At 37.2% G+C, this 27,304-nt stretch overlaps 2 protein-coding genes across 3 annotated transcripts; one reads left to right on the top strand and one right to left on the bottom strand.

The window, feature by feature from the left end:
- Positions 1–4: 4 nt before the first annotated feature.
- Positions 5–15,228, bottom strand: LOC121250664 (methyl-CpG-binding domain-containing protein 9). Of its 2 annotated transcripts, XM_041149850.1 has the most exons (11): positions 14,301–15,227; positions 11,976–12,117; positions 11,454–11,879; positions 10,166–11,299; positions 9,355–10,047; positions 8,217–8,528; positions 6,458–6,793; positions 5,990–6,088; positions 5,295–5,726; positions 1,396–3,672; positions 5–853 (listed from the first exon to the last, which is right to left on the bottom strand). In XM_041149850.1, the coding sequence occupies exons 1-11, from the start codon at positions 14,807–14,809 to the stop codon at positions 551–553; spliced, it is 6,663 nt and encodes a 2,220-aa protein (XP_041005784.1). In that variant the 5' UTR covers positions 14,810–15,227; the 3' UTR covers positions 5–550. The 2 variants fall into 2 exon arrangements, with proteins under 2 accessions (XP_041005784.1, XP_041005783.1); XM_041149849.1 differs by having other exon boundaries at positions 11,454–12,117; positions 14,301–15,228.
- Positions 15,229–21,092: 5,864 nt separating this feature from the next.
- LOC121250643 lies at positions 21,093–25,212 on the top strand. The gene is made up of 6 exons (XM_041149820.1): positions 21,093–21,369; positions 22,573–22,863; positions 23,019–23,125; positions 23,450–23,582; positions 23,710–23,904; positions 24,698–25,212. The coding sequence occupies exons 2-6, from the start codon at positions 22,591–22,593 to the stop codon at positions 24,980–24,982; spliced, it is 993 nt and encodes a 330-aa protein (XP_041005754.1). The 5' UTR covers positions 21,093–21,369; positions 22,573–22,590; the 3' UTR covers positions 24,983–25,212.
- The last annotated feature ends 2,092 nt before the right edge of the window (positions 25,213–27,304 follow it).

Genomic DNA, 27,304 nt, shown 5'->3' with positions numbered 1-27,304 from the left:
ATAATGATGAATAAAGAATGGAATATGACTACACCTGCTCAACTTCCACTGTTTCTAATTTCCTTCTCTCTCTTTTTTTTTTTTTTTTTTTTTTTTTCCTTTTTGCTTTTCTTACATGAATTTCCTCTGTATATGTATATGGATCTTGATCTTTGTGAGAAAAATTATCCTACTTAATACTCTCTCTTTCCAAGCAACAAACCTGAAAGCTGCAGCAGAATCAATCCAAAATTGGATGCATCCACATACAATATGGCTCTTTTTCTCCAGTCCTCCGAGCAGACGCTCCAACAAACTCTGCTTCCCAACCGCTTATCCGAGTTAGCAAGTCAGCTTTACCTCTTATGTACACGCATAAGATTTGGCGACTACAGCATCAATCTCAGTCGCCTTCCAATACCTGCCCACAACTTATCTGACCGAATACAACAACCCACAGTGTGGATCTCTCTGATTATCTATATACAACACATGACCACTGCTGTTTCACCTCAGATCAAACTCGTCCGAATAGAATTTCTGGGGAAAGGAAATATCATGCATCCCGAGACTAACCCTCTGGTTCCTTCCTCTTCTTGTTAGACTTCCTGCTGACCTTTGATTTCTCTGACAAATCCAAGCTTGGAAGTGGATTCAGATCTGGCAAGCTGCTCGTTTCCAAATTATCAGTCTGATCTAAACTGGAAGGAATCTTCTCATATATGATAGCAGCATCAAGGGAGTATATTCGCAAGGCAAGGGATGAGAGAGTAGAAGTTTTTGCAGCAGCCGAGAGTGAAGACCAATACCACCAATCATTCCTTAAGTGTTCTGTTTTAATCATGTCTTCCAATATGATTGTCGCTTGAACCATCTGAAACAACCAACGAAATTTTACTTTATAACCTTTTTTTAATAAGTAATTGTAAAGAAATTTTATATTTTTAACTTCATAAAATATGGATTAAAGAAGCAGCAGTAACAATTGTAAAATATGGAGCACCAATTTTAAATTTGTAAATTCCGTTCATTGAAATATCTAAGATTTCAATCTCAAGAAGCAAAAGGGAAGAATGAAAAATAATCAAATAAAAACAAATCCACTAACCAACAACAATCGACTGACATATTTAACAATTTCTACTTTTTATGGACGAATTCAATGATACACAAAAATCCCCACGGAGAATCAAGATGTGACTGATTAACAGAATAGATGCACTACCAATCATGAAAGCACTAAAAATGTGCTTCAATAGTGATATATGTCAATGTACAAACTTCTCCAAGCAAAACAAAGAGAAGATGCTAATATTTCAATCCGAGGAAACAATAGGGAAAAAAATATAGATAATAAATAATAGGAATAAATGCACTAACAGCAACCGACACATTTAATTGAGAGGTGTGACTGACCTCATATATTGTACTGGCAGATTTAAGAAATGCACGCCAGGCCCATCTCCTTTCCATATGTGCCTTCGATGGTCTCATAGCTTCCTCAGGTAGCGCAGCATCCATATCAAGCAAGTTAATCTTGAGTCGCCTTGATATCTGTGAAACTTTACCTACTAATGGCTTCAACGAAGACATGGGAACCACACAGCAGCGATTGACACCAATTTCTGAAGAACGGCCATCTAAAGAGTATCTTTTTCCTCTTTTTTCCAAATATCCTAGAGCCGGCTTGTCATTTTTTAGCACTTGATAGACTTCCGTTGCAGAAAAACTTCTGGCAGAATTATCACAAACACCGTCATGGCCTACTTTTGTTACACTAATATTTCCTTGTGAAACTGGCCTTTTAGTAGGCTTGGGCCCATCAACAGGACCACCTACATTCTGAGGAATGAATGTTAGTGACAAAGAATCACCAAAGTAGGGAGATGCAGATTGGACAAAAGATGGGATTCCATTTGAACCAATAAGTCCAATCTCCTGCACTAATTCCTTGTTTGAATCCTTTGTCAAGAACTTGGAACAGATCTCATCAAAGTTATATGGGCATACCAGTCCTTCATTCTGATATTTAATCAGCCTCGAGCTGAACTGAGAACCTCCACCTTTTGGTGTTTCTAAAGCATCCTTTTCCTTTATGCACTCTTCTTGAACCACCTCAACTTTCGGATTTCCTTTGCTTTTCTTTACATCACTTGTTTCCTTACTCTTCTCAGACACTGGTGCACCTGAACTGCACTTACCATCATTGTGCCCCTCAAGTTCCACATCGGTGGAAAAGGTTCTGTGGCAAGAGTGGCAATGGTGCCTAGAAGGCCAAATGGGTTCTAAGCAATCACACCTGTACATCTTCTCATCATTGATTACTCTCGCCTTCTTACCCCGCTTCTTCATGATTTCAGTTGTTTCCAACTCAAAGCAGGGGCCATGCTTCATCTCAAGCAATGCAGCTGCCTTGGTAATGAGATAATTAGAAGACCCAGATATATCACAATTTCTGGTTACTGACAAAACTGTCTCGTGCTCATCCTGACCTTGGTTTTCAATTTTCCAAGAGTCCTGGAATCTCAACTTATGCCACTGGAGAATGGAATCTTTCAGTTCTCTTTTCTTTGGGTCATTATCCTTCAACCAAGCAATCAGGTCATCAATTTCTGCATCAGTTTCATAACAAGCCCATGATGAACAGGGGGCCATAGCATCATTCACTTCATATAGGAATGGACAGCAAGCTTTTGACCCCTCTAAATTCAGAAGAGGGTCCAATCCAGATGAAGCAGAATTCGGCAAAACAAAATTCTTGTCCTCTGGGCCTCCTGCACTCCCACAAACAATGACCCTTGGATTTCCACACAGTGTAGCTGAAGCCCAATACAGTCGACCCACAGAATCACTTCCCAGAAACTCCCTCCTCACAGAGAGCCTCATAAGCTGTGACTCAATACTAGTAATTGAGTCCTGCAGATCTGAAATTTCATTCTTGACAGAATTCAACTCAAGGTGATAAGCTTGTGACTCATTCACAGCAACAGGTGCATGCTGAGTTTGATGATTGCTCACCACGTTAGGAGTAAAATGTCCTTGCTGATCTGAAGGTGGCAAAGAACTGTCCCTTCCCTCACATTCTTGCAAGTTATCATGAGAAGGGGTTTCTCTGACAGAGCCATCAATTTCCTGGGATAAAGAATTTGATGTTGGCAACCCATTTGGTCTAATGGATTTGTCAGTCTCTTGAGAAGCCCTGTGGCAGAAAAGATTGCCTTTTCGGTCATCCACAGCACCATAGGCATCTTTTGATTGATCTTGAGTATCTATGGGATTCATGGTTAAAATGTTAATTTCTGAACTAGTGACAGATGGATCTTTATCAAAACCATTAAGTCCAGCTCTCTCTTGACCACCCTCTGGATGTGGCCGCTCATTGGACAAGACTCCATAGTTAGGACCATCAGTCAAAATATGCTGTTGTCCCAGACAATTACCCAGGTTTGTAACTGTGTTAGCACCACCTTCGTTCATACTAACTTCCCCGGCAACATTAATCATGCTTTTGTCAACCTTTGCAGCTCGTGCAGCCAGGTTTTCTTCCTTGGCCTTAAGATTTTTCAATTCTATTGAGAAAGCACGCAATTTCTGCTGCAACTCAGCTGATGACTCAGCACACTGCTCAAGGTGTTGATGAATAAGGGCTGAGTTAAGCAACTCATCACATAAAAATTTGAGCAGGAATGCTCTCTGCAATCAAAATAAAGGGGAATATCAGTAAAGGAACACGATAACCAGTACAGAATAAAATATACACAGTTTATATATATGGAAATATATACAGGATCATAAATCACAAGTTTTTATCTTGACATCATCAACAAGGTTTTCTATTTCAATCATGAAAACCATCTGTTTCCTTATTTCCAGGAAAATTAAAAAAAAAAAAAATCAGTGGCATATGTCATGCATGTAAAGTAATTTTCTGTACAGTGTGTATAAGGCTCTCGCACTCATGGTATCATCAAATACCAAATAAAAAATAAGACCTATAGATATAGGCTATAATGGAACCTAACTATTACGGATCACATCCGCAATTCTAAAAAAATTGGGTTAAAATGCTGTATCATGGGCATCTAGCACTCTAGCAGCTAATGCTGAAAGTGAGCCATACTCGAGCACAAAATAAGGCACAAAATATTTGGTTATGGAGTGGCACCATTCAGGCCCCTCAATAAGAGTAGCAAAATAAGAAATGGACACGCACTAAATATACACCAAGCTTTTCCTTCTCAAGCCACTTCGAGACTGTCCTCAGTCCATAACAAAAATTTGGTACAAGCTGCCTTTGCCACCACAAAAAACCAGCTAGTATATGTACAACTTAAGTCTACATGGTCTCGTGCCCACATGCAAAAAAAAAGCAGCCCAAAGATTGGAACTTCAGCTACCTGAGAAGTAAGCCCAAATATAACCCAAAGAAAAGAATATAACAAAGGGGAAGTCCCCACTCTAGAATAAGAGAACCCTATGGTCCAACTTTGTTCGCAGCCAAAAAGAGAATCTTTTTAGACTATTTTGCAAGCAACTGAAACTTAGTGGAACCAACATACTAAGGCCATTGGTCAGTCAAGTGAATGATTCTGGCTAAATTTTCCAATCACTGATTTTGTATACAAGTAATAAGCCCACACTTATAAAAAAAATCTCATTAGGATCCACATTTTACAGTAATCATCGATCCGCATCAAGACACTCAACTTTTGGCTACTACAACTTCCTGAAGCTACAAGATTTTTACCTCCATCCCCCAGTTAGATATCTCAACTACACTTGGAAAAAGCATCCCATGAAATGATACCAAGAGAAATACTAGACTTTCACACTCCTATTTTTGTCAATGTTAGGTTATTGATAAAAAAATAAATAACTGTTGGATGTGTATGTAATTGTATCTCTCTTGAAAGATGAATATTTGTGTATGTAAACAATAAAAGATAAGTTCAAGGAAATATCATGCATATCCAGCACAAAACCACAGGAAAGATATAAAGCAGAGAGAGAGAGAGAGAGAGAGAGATGACGGCACCATAGCATCATTTCTTTTTTTCTTTTTTTTTTTATAAGTAAGAACCATAGCATCATTTCTATGACGGACTTATCAAAACAAATAACATCATTTCTATGTTGGTATATAGATACATAAGAGTCATATATACATTGAAACTGCACAAAAAGATGGCAATGACACCAAACAATATTCAACCAGTTCAATGCCAAAAATACATAAAACTGACAAAAACTTCCATATATGCAATCAATATCAGCATATTAGCAGCCAATATTTAAGTAGGGCTCCACAGACAAACCTCGGCCATGTTGAACTCCCAATATTCCTTCTCTTCCATTACAGAGGATATATGTGCAAGTGTCTCCAAGTAAACACGAGTAAGTTCTCCCTGATGCCTTTTGCTCCGGCGTCGGTCTATGAACGGAATGTGTTCTGATGCATCTTGAATGACGCGTTTGCCAACACAAGAAGGGCAATACCAGTTTCCTTCAGGGATTCTTGCAAGTGGAGGATTCAAGCAGTAAGTATGATACTCAGCATCGCAAGTATCACATAATAGGACACTGTCATCATCTCTATCAATGCCACAAACTTTGCAAACTCCTTCATCCCATGGGGCTTTGGGAATCTCACTTTTGGAAGCAAGAAACTCATTTATTTCCTTCCTTGTTTCAGCATTAAAGCTTTTCAATTTGGTGTACCCTGCAAATTTCTGGACAACAGTAGCAACCTGCATCAAAAGAACTACAAAACTTAACACAGGTGCCAAAATAATATGGAGAAGATGAAGATCAGTGCGGCAAAGCACGGGAGCAAAGAGAATGCCAGAGTAATTGCATAACTAGACTTCCTTCTACAGAATTCTGAACAAACTCTATTCTTCAGTCTTCTACGAAATTGCATGTATAGTCAATAAAGCTCCAATGCACATGGGGACTTAAATATATCAAAACAACCTCCAGAAGGAAAGAGAGATAGAGATTGGTTACAAACCTCCCTTTCATACAATGATTCAAAATTCTGAGATAATGTTTCAGCCAATTCAACCAAATCAGGTTGATCTCCATAAGCAGTACGGACATTGTTCCATAACTGCAAGGTGAAAGTGTCTTTATTAAATTTTAATGGTCAATAAATCAAACCATGTAAGTAAGTGAAAGCTGGTACCCGAACGATCACAATGATGAGAAATCAGATATGTCATCTCAGGTTAAAAACCAATGAATCCTTATGTACAGAAGATACATTTAAAAACCATTCTAGCCTGATATCAGATTATTGATCATATTTCAATTTGTTAATCGCACTCACATAGACTCCACAAATAAGTAAATTAGGATTGGTAATCAGCATCCACACATCTAAAGGATTTAAATGGGAAGAAACTAGGCAAGGAAAAGGGAAAGGGAAAAAATGAAAACAGGTTTGGCCACCCAAACCAAATTGTTATAGAAAACAGACCTCCCGAACATCCTCGAGAAAAGCTTCCTGAGATGCACCATAGGCTCCAGTTGCCAATCTCAAATCAATAGTCCTGAAATCCAAAGGGCGAGATACCATTGCTGGAGATCCAAGAAATCCCTCATCATCATTATCACTTGAGTTTATCAGTTTTCTCCCCAGCAGATTGCAGAAAACTTTTGAATCATCTGCAGCAGCAGCGCGACGTAATACAATACGACATTGTTTCATAATAATGTCAGATATAGAGATAACAGTCTTCTGTTTTATTCCCTTTACAGATTTTTGTTGCACTTTCTCACCACCAACATCAGCTAGCACTGAAAGAACGGCTTTCTGTGGTCAACCAACAAGAGCATTCAATTCAGAAATATTCTTCATGCCACATGTGTAATAAAGAAAAGCGACCAAGTTTAGCAAGTTACATGGTAAAGAATAAAGAGAGACAAATGATTCAAAGAGGTTGTTTCTACATTTAGCTGAAATATTCAATCCTTGCAATGCAATAACATAGGTGAACTTTCTTCTCAGGTGTTTTCCAAATAAAGTCTTGGGCAGATCAAAATAACTCTCCTAAACGAATCAGAGAATGGAAGTTAAAGAGACAGATAACAACATTCTTTTTTTTTATAAGTAAGAGACAGATAACAACATTCTTTCTGTGTCGGATCAATACATTCCCTTTTTTCTCAAGTTCCCTTGATCACCAAAGGACAATTATATGAGCCATTGAACCAAGCCTCCAACCCCAAGCCAATCTATTTATACATGTTACATCACTTCAATCAATCAAAGAACTAAGAAACAAAATAATAAGAGTAAATGAATTTGGCCTAATCAGCTTCGTAGGTTAGAAGGAATAATCAATTGAACCGAGAGAGGGGGACATTAATAGCTTTGCTTTTAGGTTCAAATCCCCTTGGGTGCAAACGATCTCTAGGGGCCACACCCCCTGGTGAAAAACCAGCGATTTAACCCGTTCCGGGTAGGGAAACTTCCGAGGGTGCGGTGCACGAGACCGGGGTTTACTCTGCAGTGGTGGATCCGAAGGGCCCTGCCTTAGAGAGGTTCCCCGACATCAAAAAAAAAAAAAAAAAGCTTTGCTTTTACATATGGAGATCATGAAGAGAAACACTACAAATAAAAACCTATATTTAATGTAAAAAATGACAACAATAACTATAAGTACCTTATACGTGGTAATACGATGCTAAGACCACAAGAGAGATTCAAAAAAATACATGGATAGTACTAGAGGGGTAATGACACTTTTAATAACTAAAGGGGGTATCTCTTGCTACATCATATGTACAAGGATTGGGACCCTTTGCATTTTTTGATGAATTTCATTTAGTTATAAAAAAAATACAAAAACATGTTAAAGCAGATCCAGAATTTGCAGGTTTTCTTAAAATTCTTAAGTATAAGGATGTCACTTCCCTAAACCATTCCAACCCCTCATAGAGTGTTGCATGTCTCAAAATTTTACCATTCAACATCTACATCAAAACATTTAGTACTTTTGTATAATCATTTATTAGAATAGATAAGTAAATTTTTTCAGACATGAACCATCTTTTTTACTTGAAGAGGGCAGACAGATCCTACATGTTTTACTAGCCAAGATTACAGCAATGAAAAAAGAAACCAAAGCTCAAGAGTGATAGGATGCAAATGAAAGATGCACTTCACTTACGATTCTAATAACTACAAAGACTTTACTAAAGAAGTGCACAAAACAAGTTACTGTAAATAGCACCTTCGTAGGTCCTGAGGCATTGCCCTTATACACTTCCTTACTGATTGAATGTTCCAATATTTTCTTTGCCCATTCCGGTGGAGCTTTCTCCAAAGCATCATAAACACACTTTCTAATTCTTGTTCCTACATTTGTTGGTAGTTTTCTAACAGGTTCCAGGACCTTTGCCCATTCCGGGATGTTACCATCATTCTCATTATTCTTTTCAGAAGAACCGGTTGCATTTGCATCAGAACCTTCATCTTCTATGGTAAGAATGTCTTTTTCTCTGTTCAAAGAACCAAAAATTTGCTTTGTAGCCTCTGCAAGCAACTGAAGGTTAAAGAAGAAAAGAATTAGAGCATGCATCCTTTGAGTACAGTCAATGAACTTAATAGGCACTAAAGAACTTCTCTAGTGCACTTATTTGAACAAAATAACAAGACTGAGAATCATAGGAAAACATATCAAAGATTTTTTAGTTACAAAGAATTCTTCATTTAAAAAAGTGACGCTCATATCATAAAACCATGAAGCATCCGCATGAACTTTTACCGATTGAAAAAAAAAATGATTGACCACCAGATAAAAAATAGTCAAGAAAATGTGTGACACGGGATGGATGCATATAGCAAGTATATTTTATGCTAAATATTTTTTAGAAGACAGCCACAATAATGGGAAATTGACATGTAGTATCACTGCACAAATCATGTAAGAATTAAGCACAACAATTTCCATCATGACATGGGCAAGTTCCCAATGAATTATATAGTCAAAGGTCCACAAAAAGCTCAACATTCTCTCCAATATCTCTTTCATTCCTTTAGTGGACATAGCAACAGTTCAGAAGTTCCAAACGGCCAAGAACCCCATAAAAGAAAGAGAAAACTATTTGAAACCATGCCAATCCCTATAGAAGGCATATGGCTCATAGTCGATAAAAATTTGATTTCTCCCAGAATAAAAAATCAAAGGCAACTGTCCTCAACATTAATTTGAACATGTGGACTAATCAGCATTAGTGTTACTATGTTATATTGGGGCCATGAAAATTACAATCCCGAGAAAGTGCATCTGCAATGATGTTTAAGTACGTTTGTATATTTTAATCAGAAATGTCAGTGAGCAAGATACCAAGAAAGCCTAAGAGACTTACAAGAGCATCAGCTTCCATCCCAGCCACTCCAGTAAGTGAGCCACAAAGCACCCCACCATCACCTTGCAAGCAGCGAAAGACTTTACCACTTTCACGAGCCATAATCTCGGCAGAGTCAAGATTACTATCCATGGATAAAACAGCCAAAATGTATCTACGAGCTAAATCTGGCCATGTTAGTTCATTAATAGGGAGCATGTTGATCTTGGTTCTTTTTGCAGGAATACCATTGTCCGCATCTTTCTTCCTTCCCCGTTTTGATTTCAACTCTCCAGAATCAAAATTTGGATCTATTAGCGCAGCAACCTTGGATTGTAGCTCACCTATCAGCACTCTTAGCAGTGACTTATGAGCCTTTGTCAAAGCTACACCAGAGCATCTACTATAAGTAAAAGAAGCAAGTTTTGCTTGAGCTGCCTCCTTTTTTTCTCCTGTTTCCATTTCTATAAACGCAAGTGAATTTTCGCCATCTACTGCTGGACCAGATTCACAGCTTGGGGATAACATTGATCCACCTGTACAATCAATTATATGTGAATGTACACCTTGACTCCGCTCAGTATCCTTTTCAAACTTTTCTAGAAGATTTGCACTATCTGACCATGGGTTGATGAGTTCTTCTTCAAGTTCTTCCAGTGACAAAGGCTCTTTCAGACTCAAGATTTCATGAAAACGCCATAGTAACTCCCATGCCTAGAAGTATTAAAAAATATACTAGTAAGGCCTCACATAGTGGCTGGTGAATCATGTATCACAAAGCACAGTTATAATAATTAAATCAACCACGATACTTGGAAGTGCATGGACATACCTGATAAACATCACCAACAAGTTCAGGAGGAATCCTCAAGCACAGAGGCTTGCCTGGAGGAGGAAGAGGATCATGCATGACACTGTTTTCAACCAACCTGGCCTTTTTAAATCTCCTAAATAAACCATCTAATTCTTCATCTCCAATATGATGTACTCCACCTTTCAATCTAACCACTAGTAGCCCATTTCCAACTGTTAACGATGAGGAATAACTGCCTCTATTACTCAGAAATTCATAGCGCGAACAGGCTTGTACCCCAGGAAGCTGTTCTATGATTTCCTGCACAAATTCTGCATCTAATCCAAATCTATCATGCTCCAACCATTTCTCCAGCAACTCAATTGAAGTTTCCAGCTCATTGCCAGTCTGAAATACAGATGGGATGGTGAAAGAATCCGGTTGACCGAGAAATTTATCTAATGAAATCAAATTCGTTTTTCTCGTGTCAGTTGTTACATCACAATTAGGTCTTTCTAGTTCATTTTCAGCATGATTGCAGAAGAACTTTAAGGTTCCTTTCTGTTTACAGATCTCAGAGCAAGCAGTAATGAATTTTTTAGACACCATTCTCCATGCAGACAACGATGAGCAATCTTCTACTAAAATCTCACCAATTTCATCTCTCAAATTCAATTCACCAGATAAAGCAGATCCAGATTTTTCATTAGTTAAACAAGTTTCAACCTGTAATGTGTTTGATGTCTGAACATCACAGGCTCCGCTTGAACATCTACTAAGACAGGACAAAATATCATTCTCCAAAGGCGGGCAAGGGTCTGATAGAATCATCTGAATGCTGCAATCATCACCACAATCCATATCACGAGAAGTAATGTCATCACTTTTGTCATTAGCATAACCAGCAAAATGTCCAGGGATAGGCCTACTGAGGACGGTTATGCCATTTGGAATGGGCAATGAATGGCATGAACACCTTCTGACTCTAAAGGTAGGTCCAGAGTCGCCACCATCCAGCACTTCACACAGAAAAAGAGAACCAGTAATCTTATCATGCCAACAGGATCTATAACCCACAGGCCAGATCTGGCTAACATTATGATAAGATGGCCTAGCATCAACTTCACCCAGAGAGAGAACAAAGAAATCTTCAAACTGCATGGGAAGCCAATCCTGAAAATGTAAAGCATACATAAGAATGAGACAACAAGAGCTAGCTGAAACTAATCACATCCTTGAACAATAAGTCAAATTGAAATTAAATAGCTTATTTTATCATGATGTAAGCAGGGAAAAGAAAATCTAGTTCAATAACATGTAACCTTACATTATATTGCTGAGACCGAGAGCTAGTATTCACTTCAGCACCATTTACATTATTACCAATGGTACTTGCATAGACTTCCATGGTCAGGCCATTCAAAGAGAGCTCTTTACGATTATCACTGATCAAAATTCCCTTATTTTCAGCAAAACCATTTGCAGTTGAATATCTTGCTGGCTTCCTTTTCCTAGACAGATGCGACCTTCCTGTTATTGACTGAGACCCCTCACTTCTTGATTCGGGCTCCACAGAATTAACGTTAGACATCAACCCAAGATAACAGGCAACTTCATACACTGAATCAAATATCTTCCCATCTGGAGCACAGTAAACCGCATAGAGTTCACAGTTAACCATCGATCGTCTAAATTCCACACGCCAACCTTCCTCCAGCACACCATGTCTTTCGGATACAAAGTCTCTAAGAGCCTGCAAAAATATCTCACTTGGATTCCGAGATGGTAGCCTAACAGCTACATTATTACTACTCTTACACATTCCTAAAGGGAAACCCATCATATTTACCTCCTCCAATCTTCTAGTCATATACTGCATCATTGAAGCTTTTTGGAAGCCAAAGCCATTTCCCGAGTACAAAAAGTTAGAGAATGTCACTGGAGCACCAAATGGATTGCCGCCCAAAGAATTATCACCCGGAGCTTGTTTTCTAAAAACCAAGATCAATGTAACAAGTAATTATGTCAATTTGTATTTCAAGATGATTACTCAAAACATTAGCAGAAAAGCAGGCACGAAACACAAGTAAAAAAATTAGTAGATTATAAAATAAGAAAAAACTCACTTATGAATAAACAGCATGGCAGCCAAAGCCTATCAGCTATTAAATACTTCAGCAAGCACAAGAATGAGTTCCCCTAAGCCTCGTTAAAGCCTGGTTACCAATTTGTTTCCATAGTGCATCTTAGCAGATACTATCCTCAACAGCGACCGGACATGTAGACTAATTACTTGAAAGGTTTTCTAAAATCGAAGGTTAGAAATATGAGTGGGATAACATTTAGAGGCAGAAAGATCGATTTGAGCTAGAAAAGTCAGAGCAATCGATAGGTTTAAGTTGTTGGAAGACAAGAATTTTGGTTGTAGGACTTTATTTCGCAGCAAGGGTTCATACGTTTTTGACATAGCTACCATTAATATTTGGTTTATGACGGTGTAAAAGAAGAGTAAGATTTGGAAAATAAAAACTAGGCAAAATGATCATTTGGGTGACAGTTACTTCGCTGTGAACTGTAGTCCAGGACTACTAATTGCACTTTTTTTGGTTGCTTAGGGAGTTACTTTTTTTTTTTTTTTTTTTTTTATAAGTAGTTACTTAGGGAGTTACTTGATAGATAGGTGGTTAAGGTTTGCAAGATTTGTATTTTAGAAAAAGAATATGTACAAATTTAAATCTTGTTTTTGCTGCAATCTGAAAACAACTCTTAAGTCAAATAGCATTGATTCGAAGCACTTCTTTTCACACTATTTCAGGAACCAAAGGACTCCATCATATGGTTATGTAAGATACAGGGTGTCCAATCTTAGCAAGAAAAGGATGGAAATTGATAATTGATAGAAAACTGCAAGAAATTCATAAAGGAGAAAGGGGTTCTAAAAATCAGCATCAAAGCTAGGGTTCTTCGACGCATAAATGATGCTTTTCAAGTAAATACAAATGCATCCATAATGCATTTCAAAATTATTGCAGAAAGTGGCAACTATACTTCCTTTTTTTCATCAGTACAAGTGGCAACTATACTTATTGCAAAACCAAGAATTTCTATAATTGCATACAAACCTATAAAGCGAATTTTCAGATGTCATTAATGGAAAGGGAGCAAAACAAAACAAGCCTAGCTATACAAAAATATACTTTCAAGGGGTGGTTGGTGACATAATACATATTTGACAACCGAGGAATCTTTGTCTAGAAACATAAAAATAAAAATTGAATATGCGAGTCCAAAATGGCCACAGGACAATGACCATAAAGGAACAGTTCCATGTCAAGCCCACAGGCCGAATTTTGTCTAGTGCAAGTTCTAATGTAGAAGATGGCATCACCGTACGGTGGATTCTAGCACTGATGTGCTTGCCAAGCAAATAGTCCGCTGATATAAAAAATAAAAAGATCAAATTAAATTGGAAAAAAACCGTCGTCCTAGCCTAAGACTGTAAAACATCATTCTTGGCAATTATTTTTTAACTAAAACAAATACTAGCAGCTTGTGTACTTCTAATGAATACATGGTAGGTATAGCACAAAAGCAATAAAAGGCAGTTCACCCGCCTTTATGTTGGTGGCATACAGTCAACAACAGCCATAGACATTCAACAGAAACGCAGTAGTTTGAGGTTACAACACACCACATTGATGTAAAACACATGCACTACGTCGTCTACAGAATCTCTGAATTGAACCTAAGTCTAATTACTACAGATAATGATATGAAATTAATGGGATTTGATTCATTTGAAAGTTTTTCCTACCACTTCACTCGAGTTTCTCGCCTCATTAACTCCTTCTCAACCTCCCTCCCTCTTAGTGAACCGATTGCCAACGGACCTACGTTGTGAACTAAGTAACACAGTAGAAACGGATTCTGTGGTAAAGATCGTTCCCTCAAAACAACCATAGTTTGTATGTAAGATAAAAACTAGTACACGGCTATTGCTTTAGAAACACAATTAACGTGTGAAACTACATTGTTGCTACTGCCCAACAGAAGTTACACCACTTAAACTACATTCAGCTAAATTTATTAAACAGCACAGATATATACTTCTAATTACGATTAAGTGTAAATTTTCAACTGATAGCTAAAATCAAGAATGCGCCAAAATGAATACCTCAAATCCAGAACATTCGAGCTTCCCTCCCCGTCGCAGTCTCCGTCGACGTCGCTCGGGGGCGAGGCGTTCATATCCAAAATACGCTTGGACTTGACGCCTAAGGGCCAGCGTTTGCTCTTGACGCCGCTGGACTCGCAGTCCGTACAAACCCACTCGTCCGAGTTGAGGGTCTGGCCCCCGCGCATTCCTGCGCAGCCTAGGTGGAAGGCGCGCTCACAGGCGTCGCAGACGACTACGTGGCCCCTGACCTCGGGCTTCCCGCACGCGGCGCACGCCCCAGAGCTCCGCGCGTCGTCCTCTCCAGGGAGCCCAGCAGGTCCTCCAGGCGGCGGAGGCGGGTTGTCGTGATAGTTCTGCACCACGTCCAGGGAGTCGGATAGGGTTTCGGCGAGAGGAGGGGAGGGGATCTCATTGAGGTCGATTCCGAGGCCGGAACGAGCCTCCGAGAGCTTAGGCTTCGAGTTATGGCGGTCTCTAAGTTCTTCGCTTGAATCGGTGAGTTCCATTATCCGAGTATCCGCTCCGAGTTGCAGGTCGGTGAGTCAGGTTGTAGCGCTCGCACCATTGCTCGCTCGGAGGTTCAGAGATCAGAAAAAATGTACGGATCAGACAGCCGAGAATTAACAGAGGCAGCGAGAGAGCGAAAGGGCTTTTGGTTTAGAGTTGGAGCGAAAGACAGGAATGGGGCCGAGAGAGAGAGAGAGAGAGAGAGAGAGAGAGTCCTCGTATCTTTTGAACAGCGAGGAGGGTGAATCGATGAACGAATAAATTGGATAGAGGAAGGGGAAAGTGAAAGGGGGAGAAAGTGTGGAGTACGCGCTTGGGATTTATAAGGTACTCGCTTTCAAGGAGCGACACCTGGGAAAAAGGTGGACCCGTTTGGGAGTCCTCAACTGGGTAACCTCGTCGGCCGTTCTTCCGGGTTCATCTACTTCGGCTCCAACCTAAAGTACCCAGTGCCCACACACTGACTGCTTCTGTTCAGCTCCACCCTCCAGTTTTTCTCTACGCCCACCTCTTTTCTTCTCTTATGATTTATCGATCTCTTTCTTTTCATATTACTTTTTCCACGGATTTTGTAAGGGAACGAGAATAAAAATAAAACATTTCATCTTAATAATTCCATGCTTCTCTATTATTTTCTTTTATTTTCTATATTAGAGTAGAGAAATTCTATACATCAGTTATTATTTAATTTCATATTCTATATTTATAATTTTTTTTATATAGAATATAGGGATATTTTTCATTAAGTGAATGATGTATAGTATTTTTCATTACGATATAGGTTCTGCATATTGATCCAATTCAACTGCATTCAAATTCGCTGTCAATATGTTTGCACGCAAAACATACATGCAAACCTGTTTTATGGTCTTTAACTAGTATAGATACGCGCATGATCATGTAATCATTAGCCTTAACTCTTCAAAATCTATCCGGCCACCTCATCATTCACGTCGAGTATATTAATCCGATCTTGTCATGGTAATCTATTTATGTTCTTAAATATGGATCAAGAGATCGGACTGGGAATCGAAAACCTGATTTCTAAACATCAACATAACAAATTACAATGTTGCCTTTCTAACCATGTATGATTTCCAGCGATTCCTCAATCCAGTAATATATTACAACAAACCTCGGCCTTTAATGGAAAACTTCTCCTTGAGGTATATAGCATTGATCACCCAACGTTTGGTTCATTGTGTTTTTTTTTTCATCTTCTTGAATCTTTATGGCTGTAACGAGATTCTTGTTCAAACAGCTCAGTTGTTGCTCGTCCGTCCATTATTTACAGCTTTAGGAATAAATAAAAAATGGTAATAATAGTCTTTGAATACCCAATACTTTCCCTGTTTTGTCATTAACATGAACAAAAATTCTACCATGCAACAACCGAACCTCAATACAAGTTATAGGAGATTTCCAAACTGGTAGTTTAGAGGATTGTGTCCACTATCGTCACGTGCGATTTCTAGGTTATGTATGACTGCGCCTAAGGATATTTTTTTTCAAATCAAGCACATTATAAAATAAAAGATAAAATGATAAGAGTTTAAGGTGGATCTTTCTTACTGTCAATAAACAAAAAATATCTATAAAGATTATCTAGAGATAAGCATCTAAAAACAAAATTGATTGTTGTCTATTGCGCTACTGAGTGCGAGCATCGATATTAAGATCGATGAATTTTTGTTAATTTTCATCTTTGGTGATGATGGAAAATTTGTTGAATATATGTAATGATGGAGGAGATTTGTCAAATAGAGATGAGTCTAGGCTTTCAATGGCTGTGATGGACTGCGCCTAAGGATATATTAGTTGAAGTAGATTTTATTTTTAAACAATCAAAACCTCGACCTAACTTTAGATACGTAGGATTTCTCATGGTCAAACTATTTCAGATACATGTACCACGACAAAGCGTAACAAAGCGTGAACAACTCTTCTACCCGATGCGCACGAAACAACAGTTTCACCTTCGGTAATTTAGTCACACACATAAATACGAGACAGCTTCCTCTTTCTTCTATGCACGCCAATCAAACAATTGCAAAGAAAAGTGTAATGTTATTGGGTAAGACGACATAATTGCCCATCCTGTAAGAGTACTATTAAATAATAGGAGTTGGGTTTCTCGTGATTATGAACTGCTCTATAATTTCTGGTGGAATCCAACAGCTATTATAGATTGACAACATATGGGTTCAAAGCCGTGGATCAAGGGACCAAAGCCCAGACATGGCCTAAGTTTAAAGCCAAGGGCCTAGGCCCAATTAAGAACGAACGTTGGCAAAGAAAACAAAAAAATCACAAAATTATAATAATATATTGAAAAATTAATTAAAATTTTAATTATGAATATTGCTAAGAATAACTTTTAGATGTGTGCATTGTCCCCATTTAATGTAAAGAGATGATTAATAGATCTACACTGCTTAGGAGTGCAAGTTTTTATGACTTATAAAGATTTTAATTGGCTCTAAGTGTACTATTGAGTAATCATTTGTTGGTACAAGTCCAGATATGATTGGACTTAAATTGAATTGTCACAAACAATATTAAAGCAAATTTCAATGAGATGTGTTAGGAACGTGTTTGGCAATGTCAACTAGGGGTGAAAATGGTCCGGTTTGGTCCGGCGATATTTTTTCGAATCGGACCGGACCAAAAAATCAAAGGGACCGGACTGGACCGGACCAATAGCTCTTTATCGGTCCGACCTAATTTTTTTTATTTTTTTAAATAATTAATAAAAAATTTATTTAAAATACTAACTTAAATTAAGTGACTTATTAATGTGGATTATGTAACAAACTCAATAAAAAAATATTTTATATGGTCAATGATAATAAATTAGATGAAAATTATATTACTAATTTATATGATTACCATATAATTAACTAATTGATATTATATATTAGTTAATTCATAGAATATTAACAAGTGTTAATAATATATTTAAAATTTTATATTGTCAATAGTGATAGGTTAGATGAAAATATATATAAAATATTGTTAATTTATAGAATATTAACAAGTATTAATAATATATTTAAAATTTTATATTGTTAATTGTATAATTATTATATATATAATATTTTTTTCATTCTGTCTGGTTCGGAAAAACCCTACACTGTGGACCGGATCGAAACTTTTTGATCCTCTAAAATGTGGACTGGACCGGACCGGTCTAAGTCTCGGTCCGGTCTGGTCAATTCGTTCGGTCCGACCGGACCGTTTATCACCCCTAATCTCAACAACATCCTTCTATAGCCTGCAATAAAAAGGAAAAGGGGGTTATGAGTCCATTGGGATAACTCTAATATCTAAGTCAATATATTTCTCAGGAAGTTAGAGCTTGAATTATTAAGCTAGAGCCTATAGTTCAGCCTGATATACTCTCCCCGTGAATGCCACTCTTGTATCTAGAGTATCCATGCCCTGTAGGTGGCACCATGCCGTTGTATTTAATTTGGTTGCTCTTACTAGTACCTCGGCTCATGTCACTCGAGGCAGGTGGTGAGGTGTGACCTCTCTTTAGACTCTTTGTTGAGGATAGGATCTTTTGTTCGGTTGTTCTTCTCGTGATTCTGTATTGGGTCATTTAATGCAGCTAGACTCTTGATGTCGTCCCAATCAGTGATGCACCTGCCGCACTGACCCCTGGTTTGGTCATTTAATGCAACGTGGCTCCTCGCAGGTTTTTTGGGTTGGGGTATGTCCGTTGGTGCGATGTCCTGCATTCTCACATCGATATGGATCTCTGATGCGCCTGTCTTGTTGGGGCTGAATTGCTCCCGTTGGGCCTTTCCCTTTTGGGGATGGACCTGAGCCCTATCTAACGCCTTAGATCAATTCAACCATCTCAAGATTCTCAACCCTTAACTACAGGATTATGCTAGAGGGTTTTGTGGGTGTGGGTGAGGGCTCGGCCCTCTTGGGTGAGGGCCTATTTGCCCCTCCAGATGTGTGAGACTTGGCACGACCAAATTATTGCACCCGATTTACATTTGAGAATATCTTCTAGTCGGATCTCCTGTTAAAGCCCCAAAAACACCCTCTAATCAGGGGTTGCCACGTCGTCCTCCCATGACTTTAACAATGAACCGCACAACACAGAATCACCCACTTTACGTAGACCCTCTCCTCTCTCCCAAAACAATCTCCCAGACCCATGTGCACCATTTGCATCCTCTCTCCCTGCCATGACCTCTCTCCAAAGCCAACCATCGTCGTTGCCTACACTCGTGACCCTCCAATTTGGGGCTTTAGTGATTGCTTTTCTAATGTACTGTTATGCAGGATTGTTTATAAATAAATTAAAGAGAATGATCTAAATGGGTAGTAAGAAGAGAAACTCCAGCTTTGTGGAGGAGGAAATAGAGGAGGATCATAAAAAGATAAAAGTTGTTTCGGATCCTTTGGAGAGGAAGAAAATGAAGAAGGATAAGAAAACAGATGAAGCTTTATCCATTAAACCCATGGAGAGAAGGAAGAAGATTATGAACGCATTGGATAAAGAGAGACGACGATCTGCAACTTCTGAGAATGACGAAGAGCCCAAATGATTCAAACAAAATACATGCAAATCTGTCAGAGGGTGAAGATCGTACACCAGCGACAATTGCTTTTTGATTTCACTTGTAATCCCATATGATGCGGCTCATGCAACTAGTTAATGGAGTGTTGAGGTGGCAAGCGTCTATTGGAGGGTGTAAAAGCTCCAAAACCAGCGCATCTGTTCGAAAGAGGAACTGTTTACGTTTTGAATTTTTGAGAACGTACAACATCAAAGTATAATAACGTCTAGATTGCTCTAATCCGTCCGTTTTGCATTGAAAAAATCCGTACGACTTGTGGGAGCATTCCTCAAGGATCAATCAAGTTGAAATTATTTTTCTTGTCGGCCGATAATTTTTCATTTCCTCTTTACCGAAAAAGCAAAAGTCATAGATGAGGCATACATATATTTCTGGTCTTGTTGAAAAATAATACATATATTTTGGTGAGTCAAAATTGTTGAGATCAGAGTTGACCGTGTGAGTTGTGATGACTGATGGGGCTTCTTGGATATTGTATTTAAGTGGTTATGGACAAAAGATGATGGTGTACCGCACACTGCAACATGCCTACATCTTCGGTGGTTACAAGGAATCTTAATTAGGCTGTATGGTTTGTATGCTCGTCTCAGTTGCAGAAGAATAACTATAAATCACGTTAAATCCAATCCAATCAAATCAACACACCTTCATTTCCATTACACCTATCTTCTTTCATATGCAAAGGAGCCAACCTCTTTTGACACCCATATAAAAAGTTAAAACATTAATATTTTTCATCCTCATGGGATTTATTTCAGTAATACATTGCGTGTGTCAAAAAGGCTAGCAAATGGTTATTTTTAAAATTTTTAAAAAAATCAAGTTATAAAAAAAATTACAAACTAATAAAAAAAGATTGATATACACAATACTTTTTATGACAGATTACACTACCATGTTTTAAAATGAATAGTAATTTAATAAAATATTTTATAAAAATATCATCATTTTAAAACATATGTTATGAAATATATTGTAAAATATGTTATGTGTGAATGATTTATCGATCCAAATCAGTTGTTGAAGTTTTGAAACCGGACAGATATCATAAAAACCACGTGCCCCTCGAAGCAAAAACAAAAAAGATGTCGCCTCCAAATTAGTAATGGAGGAGCTAGGAGGTGAAGGGTGCACCGACATTGACAACACATGCGGTGCTGTTAGCACACTTACTTGGGCATGTATATATAACGGGTAGGGCATGAAAGAGCGTCATTGAATGTATGTCAATGTTACCCTTTTTTTTTTTTTTTTTTCCTCATTATTATTGGCTTTTACACCCACACACTTTCGTTGGCCCAATCCCAAAAAAATGCATTCACAGACAAACGCCAACCTGTGTTGTGTAAATAAGTTAGACCCAGTCAAGTTTCCCGATTAATCCACCATTGGATCCATACATCATTCAATAATCCGACGGCTGTGATCAGTTTTACAGCTTGATTTATAAATCCGCTGTCAAATGATAAGGCGTCGTTTCATTTTCTCGTGTTGGAGCGTCAGTTCGAAATCTGGGAAATCTCTTTTTAATATTTATTTATTTAATTAATTGCATCTAAAAAGGAAACGGACAAAACAACAACAACGAAGGTCAGGTCAGGTAGTGGCAATTCAGGTAATTTGGAAGGATGCAGCGGGTATTTCGGAAGTACCAAAAATAGCCGCAAACAAAAAAATTTCCTCAAATCCGCGAGGCTGATCCTGATCAACGCACTCTCACATGCAGCAGCAGCAGCAGCAAGCAAATTTATCCCCGACCCTTCTGCCGGCCCAGCTCGGCTCTTTCCATAACCGGCGTCCTCTCCTTTGACTCCTTCTTCCCTCGCCGGTTACCGATTATTAAATACCTCTCCTCCTCCCTCTCTCTCTCTCATAAGTCCTCCCAATTTGTCTGAGAGTGGACTGAGGATTGACGCATTTTCCTCACTGATTGGCCGATCATTCTTCATCTATCTCTGGTACTCTTCTCTCACAATATATGTGCATGTACACGCTCGCACGCGCGCATACACACTTATACGCATGTCTGTTCGTTTCTGAAGTTCAAATTTGCGATCCTGATGCAGTGTAGGATGAGATCTTTGTTGTTTGCTGAGCTTTGCTTTCTCTATTCACATTCGCCTCGTTAGTTTTGTTTTTGTTTTATGCTCATTGGAGCGCTAGATCTTCATTAGCTTTAGTTCTATGGGAAATTTCTATTTCGTTCTTTCTGTTCTTCGAATTTTAGTTTATTCTTTTTTGAGGCGATTGGGGATCTTTTTTTGCTAGCGAGTCTTGCTAGGAAGAGAAATATGGAATTGCAGTTTTTATGTTTGGCTACTAGAGTTATATCCTTTTGATTTTATTACATGTACCTTCATTTTGTAGTTTATTCTTTCTCGGCAATGTTGGCCATATCCTTTCTTTTGGTTTTTTTTGGCGTGGTTATTTCATTTTGGATAATTTATCTCAGGATTCTTCAGATCAAACATTATGCTTATGGACGCAAAATCTGATTCTTAAGTTTTCATGATTGTTAGGAAGCGTGCTTCTGGTTCTCTAGGGAGTGTTTTGAATAATGGTACATAAATTTGGTTAGGAAGGAGCTTTTAGATTACTTGTTAGGTTATTTTCGATTTGCTATTATATGGTGATGCTAGATGAGATTGCCTTCTAGCATGCGCTGTGAGATGAGGTGGTGGAATTCGAAAGTACTTCAGTGCTAAAGATATCAGGCTTTGAAGTTTCAACCCCACCCCCCCCCCCCCCCCCCCCCAAAAAAAAAAAAAAAAGATGCTCTTGAATCGTTGTAAGAGTAAATTATCAAAGCTCTTAAATTGTTATTTTTTCTGTCATTTTTATAAATGATGCCAGGACAATGTTTTGAAAAGTTACGTTTCAGAAAATGGGTTTATGTACATGGGCTATGCCTATTTCATTCATATATATAATATTTATCTCTTACTTATCAAAAAAAAGAAAAAGAAAATGGGTTTATCTTTTACCATATGAAATGAGGGGGGACATAAGAATTCTTTTATATTAATTCAAATGTGGTTTTCAATTATATTAATTGTTTTCTCCTGCTTGATTTTTTTAGATTATGAGCATATTGAAAAATTATACAGTCGTGTTAGTCTCTTCGGATTGCTTATGATTAAAACATTTACTCTTTGTTCCAGACTTCTAGGCTGAAAGCAATGTCAGAGAAAGCTCTTCGAGACCTCAATACAATACCCGGATCTGAGAAGAAGAATGAAAGCTCGAGTAAAGGGAGTTTTATCAAGCCTTTTGTTGGGAATATGGATGAAAATGTGGAGGAATGCCTAAAGAAAAACTCTGCCTCCTTGGTTTCAACTCAAATGAATGGTAACGAAACTGCTAATCCTGAAGTAGATACCGGAAATTCAGAAGTAGAATACATTGAATCCGAGAACTTGAATGATCTAGAAGATGTTGATACGAGTCTTGAGGTATTATTCCATTTTCTTGTCTAGTGGATTTTTTTTTTTTTGTGGGGGGGGGGGGGGGGGGGGGGGGGGGGGGGGGGGGGGGGGGGGGGGACATTCTGATTTTTGGAGGTCAACTCTTTTTATGATGTGCACATAATGTTTGTATAATATTTCAGACACTCTTAGCTGCACTTGACTCAAAAAATTGGGTTATGGTGTGTGAAGCACTCAACAATGTACGCCGGTTATCAATATTTCACAAGGAAGCAATGCTTGATATGCTGTAAGTACTTTCTGTTCGAACATATTTTAAATTTAAACCCCAAAGTAACTTTCCCAAAAATACAAAAAATACAAAATGTTTTTTTTACAAAAATCCAAGAAAACACTCGCACAAAACTTTTCTACTTTAGCTGGATATTTTTACAAATACCAAAAAAACACATCTCAAAATGTTTTCTTTCAAACATCTTTTCAATGGACCACATCACTCTCACAAACACAAAATACATCTAAATATTTTTTTCTCCAGATTCTCAAATTTTTTGTTAATGCAAACGTGAACTGTTACAATTTTATTCATGTGCATCATTGTCTTGGTGAATAGGCGAGATGTGATTTTGTTGGTGGTGAAGTCCTTGAAGAATCCAAGAAGTGCTGTTTGCAAAACTGCAATCATGACGTCCGCAGACCTTTTCAGTGCCTATAATGAAAACCTAATTGACTCATTGGACCCTTTGGTAACTTCTGTTTCTTCTATGCTACTGCCATGTCCCGTTGCTCTGTAGCGAAATGCTCCTATCATTTACATGCAAATTAATTCTTGTTTTTCTTTTTCCCTAATGTGATAAAATGTCACGAGTGCAGCTAACACAGCTTCTTCTCAAGTCTTCACAAGACAAAAGATTTGTATGCGAGGCAGCTGAGAGAGCTTTAGTTGCAATGACTAAATGGGTTTCCCCTGTTCTGTTATTACCAAAATTGCAACCATATCTTAAGAACAGGAATCCTCGAATCCGAGCAAAGGCGTCAATGTACTTTTGTCGAAGTGTTCCACAACTGGTAAGAAAAAGACCATTAATGTATTATTTGTTGATCTGTGTTCAGTGACATTCCTTATCAATTTTTCTTGTATTGCTCTTTCATTGAGATTTCTTTATTATATAATCATTTAATCTGTTTCATATCTTTTTCTTTTTTGAAGTAGTTTTGTATCTTTCATGATAGTTCTCTGGTTCTTGGAAAACTTGAGAATAGATAAAAACATTCCAAATTTGGTCTGGAAAGGAAGCTGTTTCTATGACCTTTTCTAATGGTAACTTTTTTATTGGTAAAAGTGGAATTTACCAAACCAATGCAGTGAACGCGTATTTTCCAGCGTGTTTAACATGTTTTTTGTTCAGATTATTCATTTCTTTGTTAAATGCAAATAATTATACAGTCGCTGTGCTTTCGGCAGTGACAATTGCTTGTATATATTCTGTGAAGATCCTCCATGTACTCCGTGTTGAGCCAGCTGCTTGTTTCCTGTCACGCTTTTGATGTAATAACCTTTTTTGTGTATAAACAGCATATGATTGTCTCTAAGCACCACTTGTCATTTGTCTATATGCATATTCTAGTTTGTGTTGGGCATGCTACTTATTCTGTCACCTTTCTGCTCTGTTGACTTTGTAAACCTTTCACTGGAGTTTGTGAAAGGAGTCCCACGTTTTATTTTGAAATATTACTACTTATGCCGGTGGTAATTAGCTTCTTATGCCCCCTTCTCCTGTAGGTAGCCGTGTGGTCACTTGATGCCAAGTTTATATGCATATATATTTCCCTGACATGCTTGTCTTGTTTATGCCAACAGGGTGTTGAAGGCATAAAATCATATGGCATTGACAAATTGATCCAAATAGCTGCATCCCAGCTCAGTGACCAACTTCCAGAGTCTAGGGAGGCTGCTCGAACCCTTCTTCTGGAGCTGCAAACTGTGTATGAGAAATTTCATGACCTTGAATCAACAACTGTGTCAGAGCACCCAGATATGGACTCTTGGGAGAACTTTTGTCAGTCAAAACTCTCTCCCCTAAGCGCTCAAGCTGTCCTTCGTGTGACCAATATTGGTCGGGAAGGTCTTGTTTTGGGTTCCTGACACGAGATTATATAGAACACACGAGCTTTAGTGAGTATTGTCGTCATTACCAGCATATATGAGCTATAGCGAGCCTAGTCTACAATTACAGATTTCCCCGATTTGATTTGCTTTATTGTCCACTTCTGTAAATGCTGTGAAACATTGAGATGTTTGAAATTGCGGTTGAAGCTTGTAGCTGAGCAGGAATTCTAATGATAATTCTCGAATATGTGCAACCATTTTCTCAATTCTGGATGTCTGCTAGGTGTTAAGAGGTTGCATCGCAATTTTTGTTATTTGGTATGTTGTTAACATAGTTTTGGGTGTTTCAGTTTTCATATTGGGCAGAATAAAATCTATGCGGATCTTGATCATCGAACTCACTTGTCTTCGCAGTATGAAACGACTGGGGAATATTTCCATAACAAAAATTGGCCTACTTCTACCCATGCCCATTTCTCTTATCTTTGGCTGCCTTCTTCCTTGCTACGTGGTACGCACTAAAATCTAAGATACGAAGTAAGTCGAATTCTTCTCATCTCCCTTAAATTTCAGCCATCTAGCTTTCTTTGCATGAGCTGGATTCCTTCATCCCTAAACTCTCTTTTGCTAAGCATATGCACAATCCTTTAGATGGTTACGTATTGGGCTTTACATATTAGCTTTATAACTGAACAAGTGCCATTGTACAGATTCCATGTTTTTTTTTTTTTTTTTTTTACTGTATTAATGTTAAATACAATCTGAACAAGTCTCGTACACACTATTTAAAAAATATAGAGTTAATTATTAAAAAATAATTTTGTCACGACTCTTAAATTTACTCTTTTCTTTGAAAGAAAATACACCAAGCTGATTTCTCTTTCAAATTTAAATCTTACTGTACTGGGGCTCCTTTACAGGCGCTGGCTCAATGTACTTGACGTGTACTCCCTTCGCTTTTTACGAAAGTAAAGTAGGAACAATTATGAGAGAAAAACTTGTTGCTTGATTTGGCTGCTCTTCAACTAACCAATGAGAGAATGCTCCAACCGCCACGGTTACAACATGTGGCTTTCAAAATTCATAAAGCCGGCCCGCTGGTCTAGACTATGAGATTGGCTGGATAGTGAGTTATATTCAAATGATAAAAAAGTTGAAAATTAATAAAATATTATAAGAATATAATTTTTATTTTAAAATTTTAAAAATTAAATTATTTATTATGTATTTTTTAAAAATTTAAAAAATTATAATAATTAGATAAGATGAATTGAGTTATAATTCTATATTCATATATAATTAGATCCAGGAGCCAGCTTTATTCTATTTTAGCTGTCTTTATCATGCATTAATATCATACAAAATCTTCCCTTGAATAGTTTCTTTCTTTTATTATTATTATTATTATTGACAGCTAATTATTGCATGATCGTATTAATGTAGCGGTGGAGATGGGACCGCGTGTTACTTGTGACAGTGACAATGACACTATTGGCTGATGGCTATAGCTTTGTGAAATTTATCGTGGAAGGAGTCGGGCTGTTTTGAATGGTAAGTTAAGATAAAAGTTTTGTGAACACTAAAAATATAATTTATAAATAATAATTAGATAGTTTGAGTTGAATATTTTTTAAATTTTAAGAAAAAAAAATTAAATAAAAAATATTATAAGAATATAATTTTATAATATAATTTTTGTTTGAGATTTAAAAAAGTTGTAATTATTTTTTATTTAAAAATTTAAAAAAATTGTATTTATTAGTTTAAAAATTTTGTATTTAAATTATGTTTAGAAATAAAATAGAATGAGATAAAATGAGATGAGATAAAAATTTTATATCTCATCCTATACTCAAAACCTGCCAGTTAATTAATTCATTGAGGAATATTAGATGTACATTGTAAACATCTTTTAAAAAATAGTGAGATTTATTATTAAAAAGTTAATTTATTATATAAATTTTATATTTATTTATTTTTTAAAAAATATACGATATTTGTGCATGATTGTAAATATTATTTTTTTTAATTTTTATTACAAATACTTAACTATTTGGATCTGTTTCATGTCTCAACACATTGTCAGTTTTTTTTGGTTTAATTTATGTGCTTAAAATAGTCTCATTTGTTTTTATAAATAAAATAAGATAAGATAAGATAAGTTGAGATAAAAATTAAAAATTAAATAGAATATTATTATAATATATATTTTTAATAATATTATTATTTTAAAATTTGAAAAATTTGAAAAATTTATTTTATTTCATTTTAAAATTTGAAAAATATATAATAATAAGATGAGATATACTGTAAAAATAAATTATGCTATTTTCTTTCTACCAACTCGTTTTGTTTGTT

Source organism: Juglans microcarpa x Juglans regia, chromosome 2D (genome assembly GCF_004785595.1).
Source record: "Juglans microcarpa x Juglans regia isolate MS1-56 chromosome 2D, Jm3101_v1.0, whole genome shotgun sequence".
Lineage (NCBI taxonomy): Eukaryota > Viridiplantae > Streptophyta > Magnoliopsida > Fagales > Juglandaceae > Juglans > Juglans microcarpa x Juglans regia.
The sequence above is the reverse complement of the archived record's forward strand: the minus strand, read 5'-3'. Positions and strand labels throughout refer to the sequence as shown.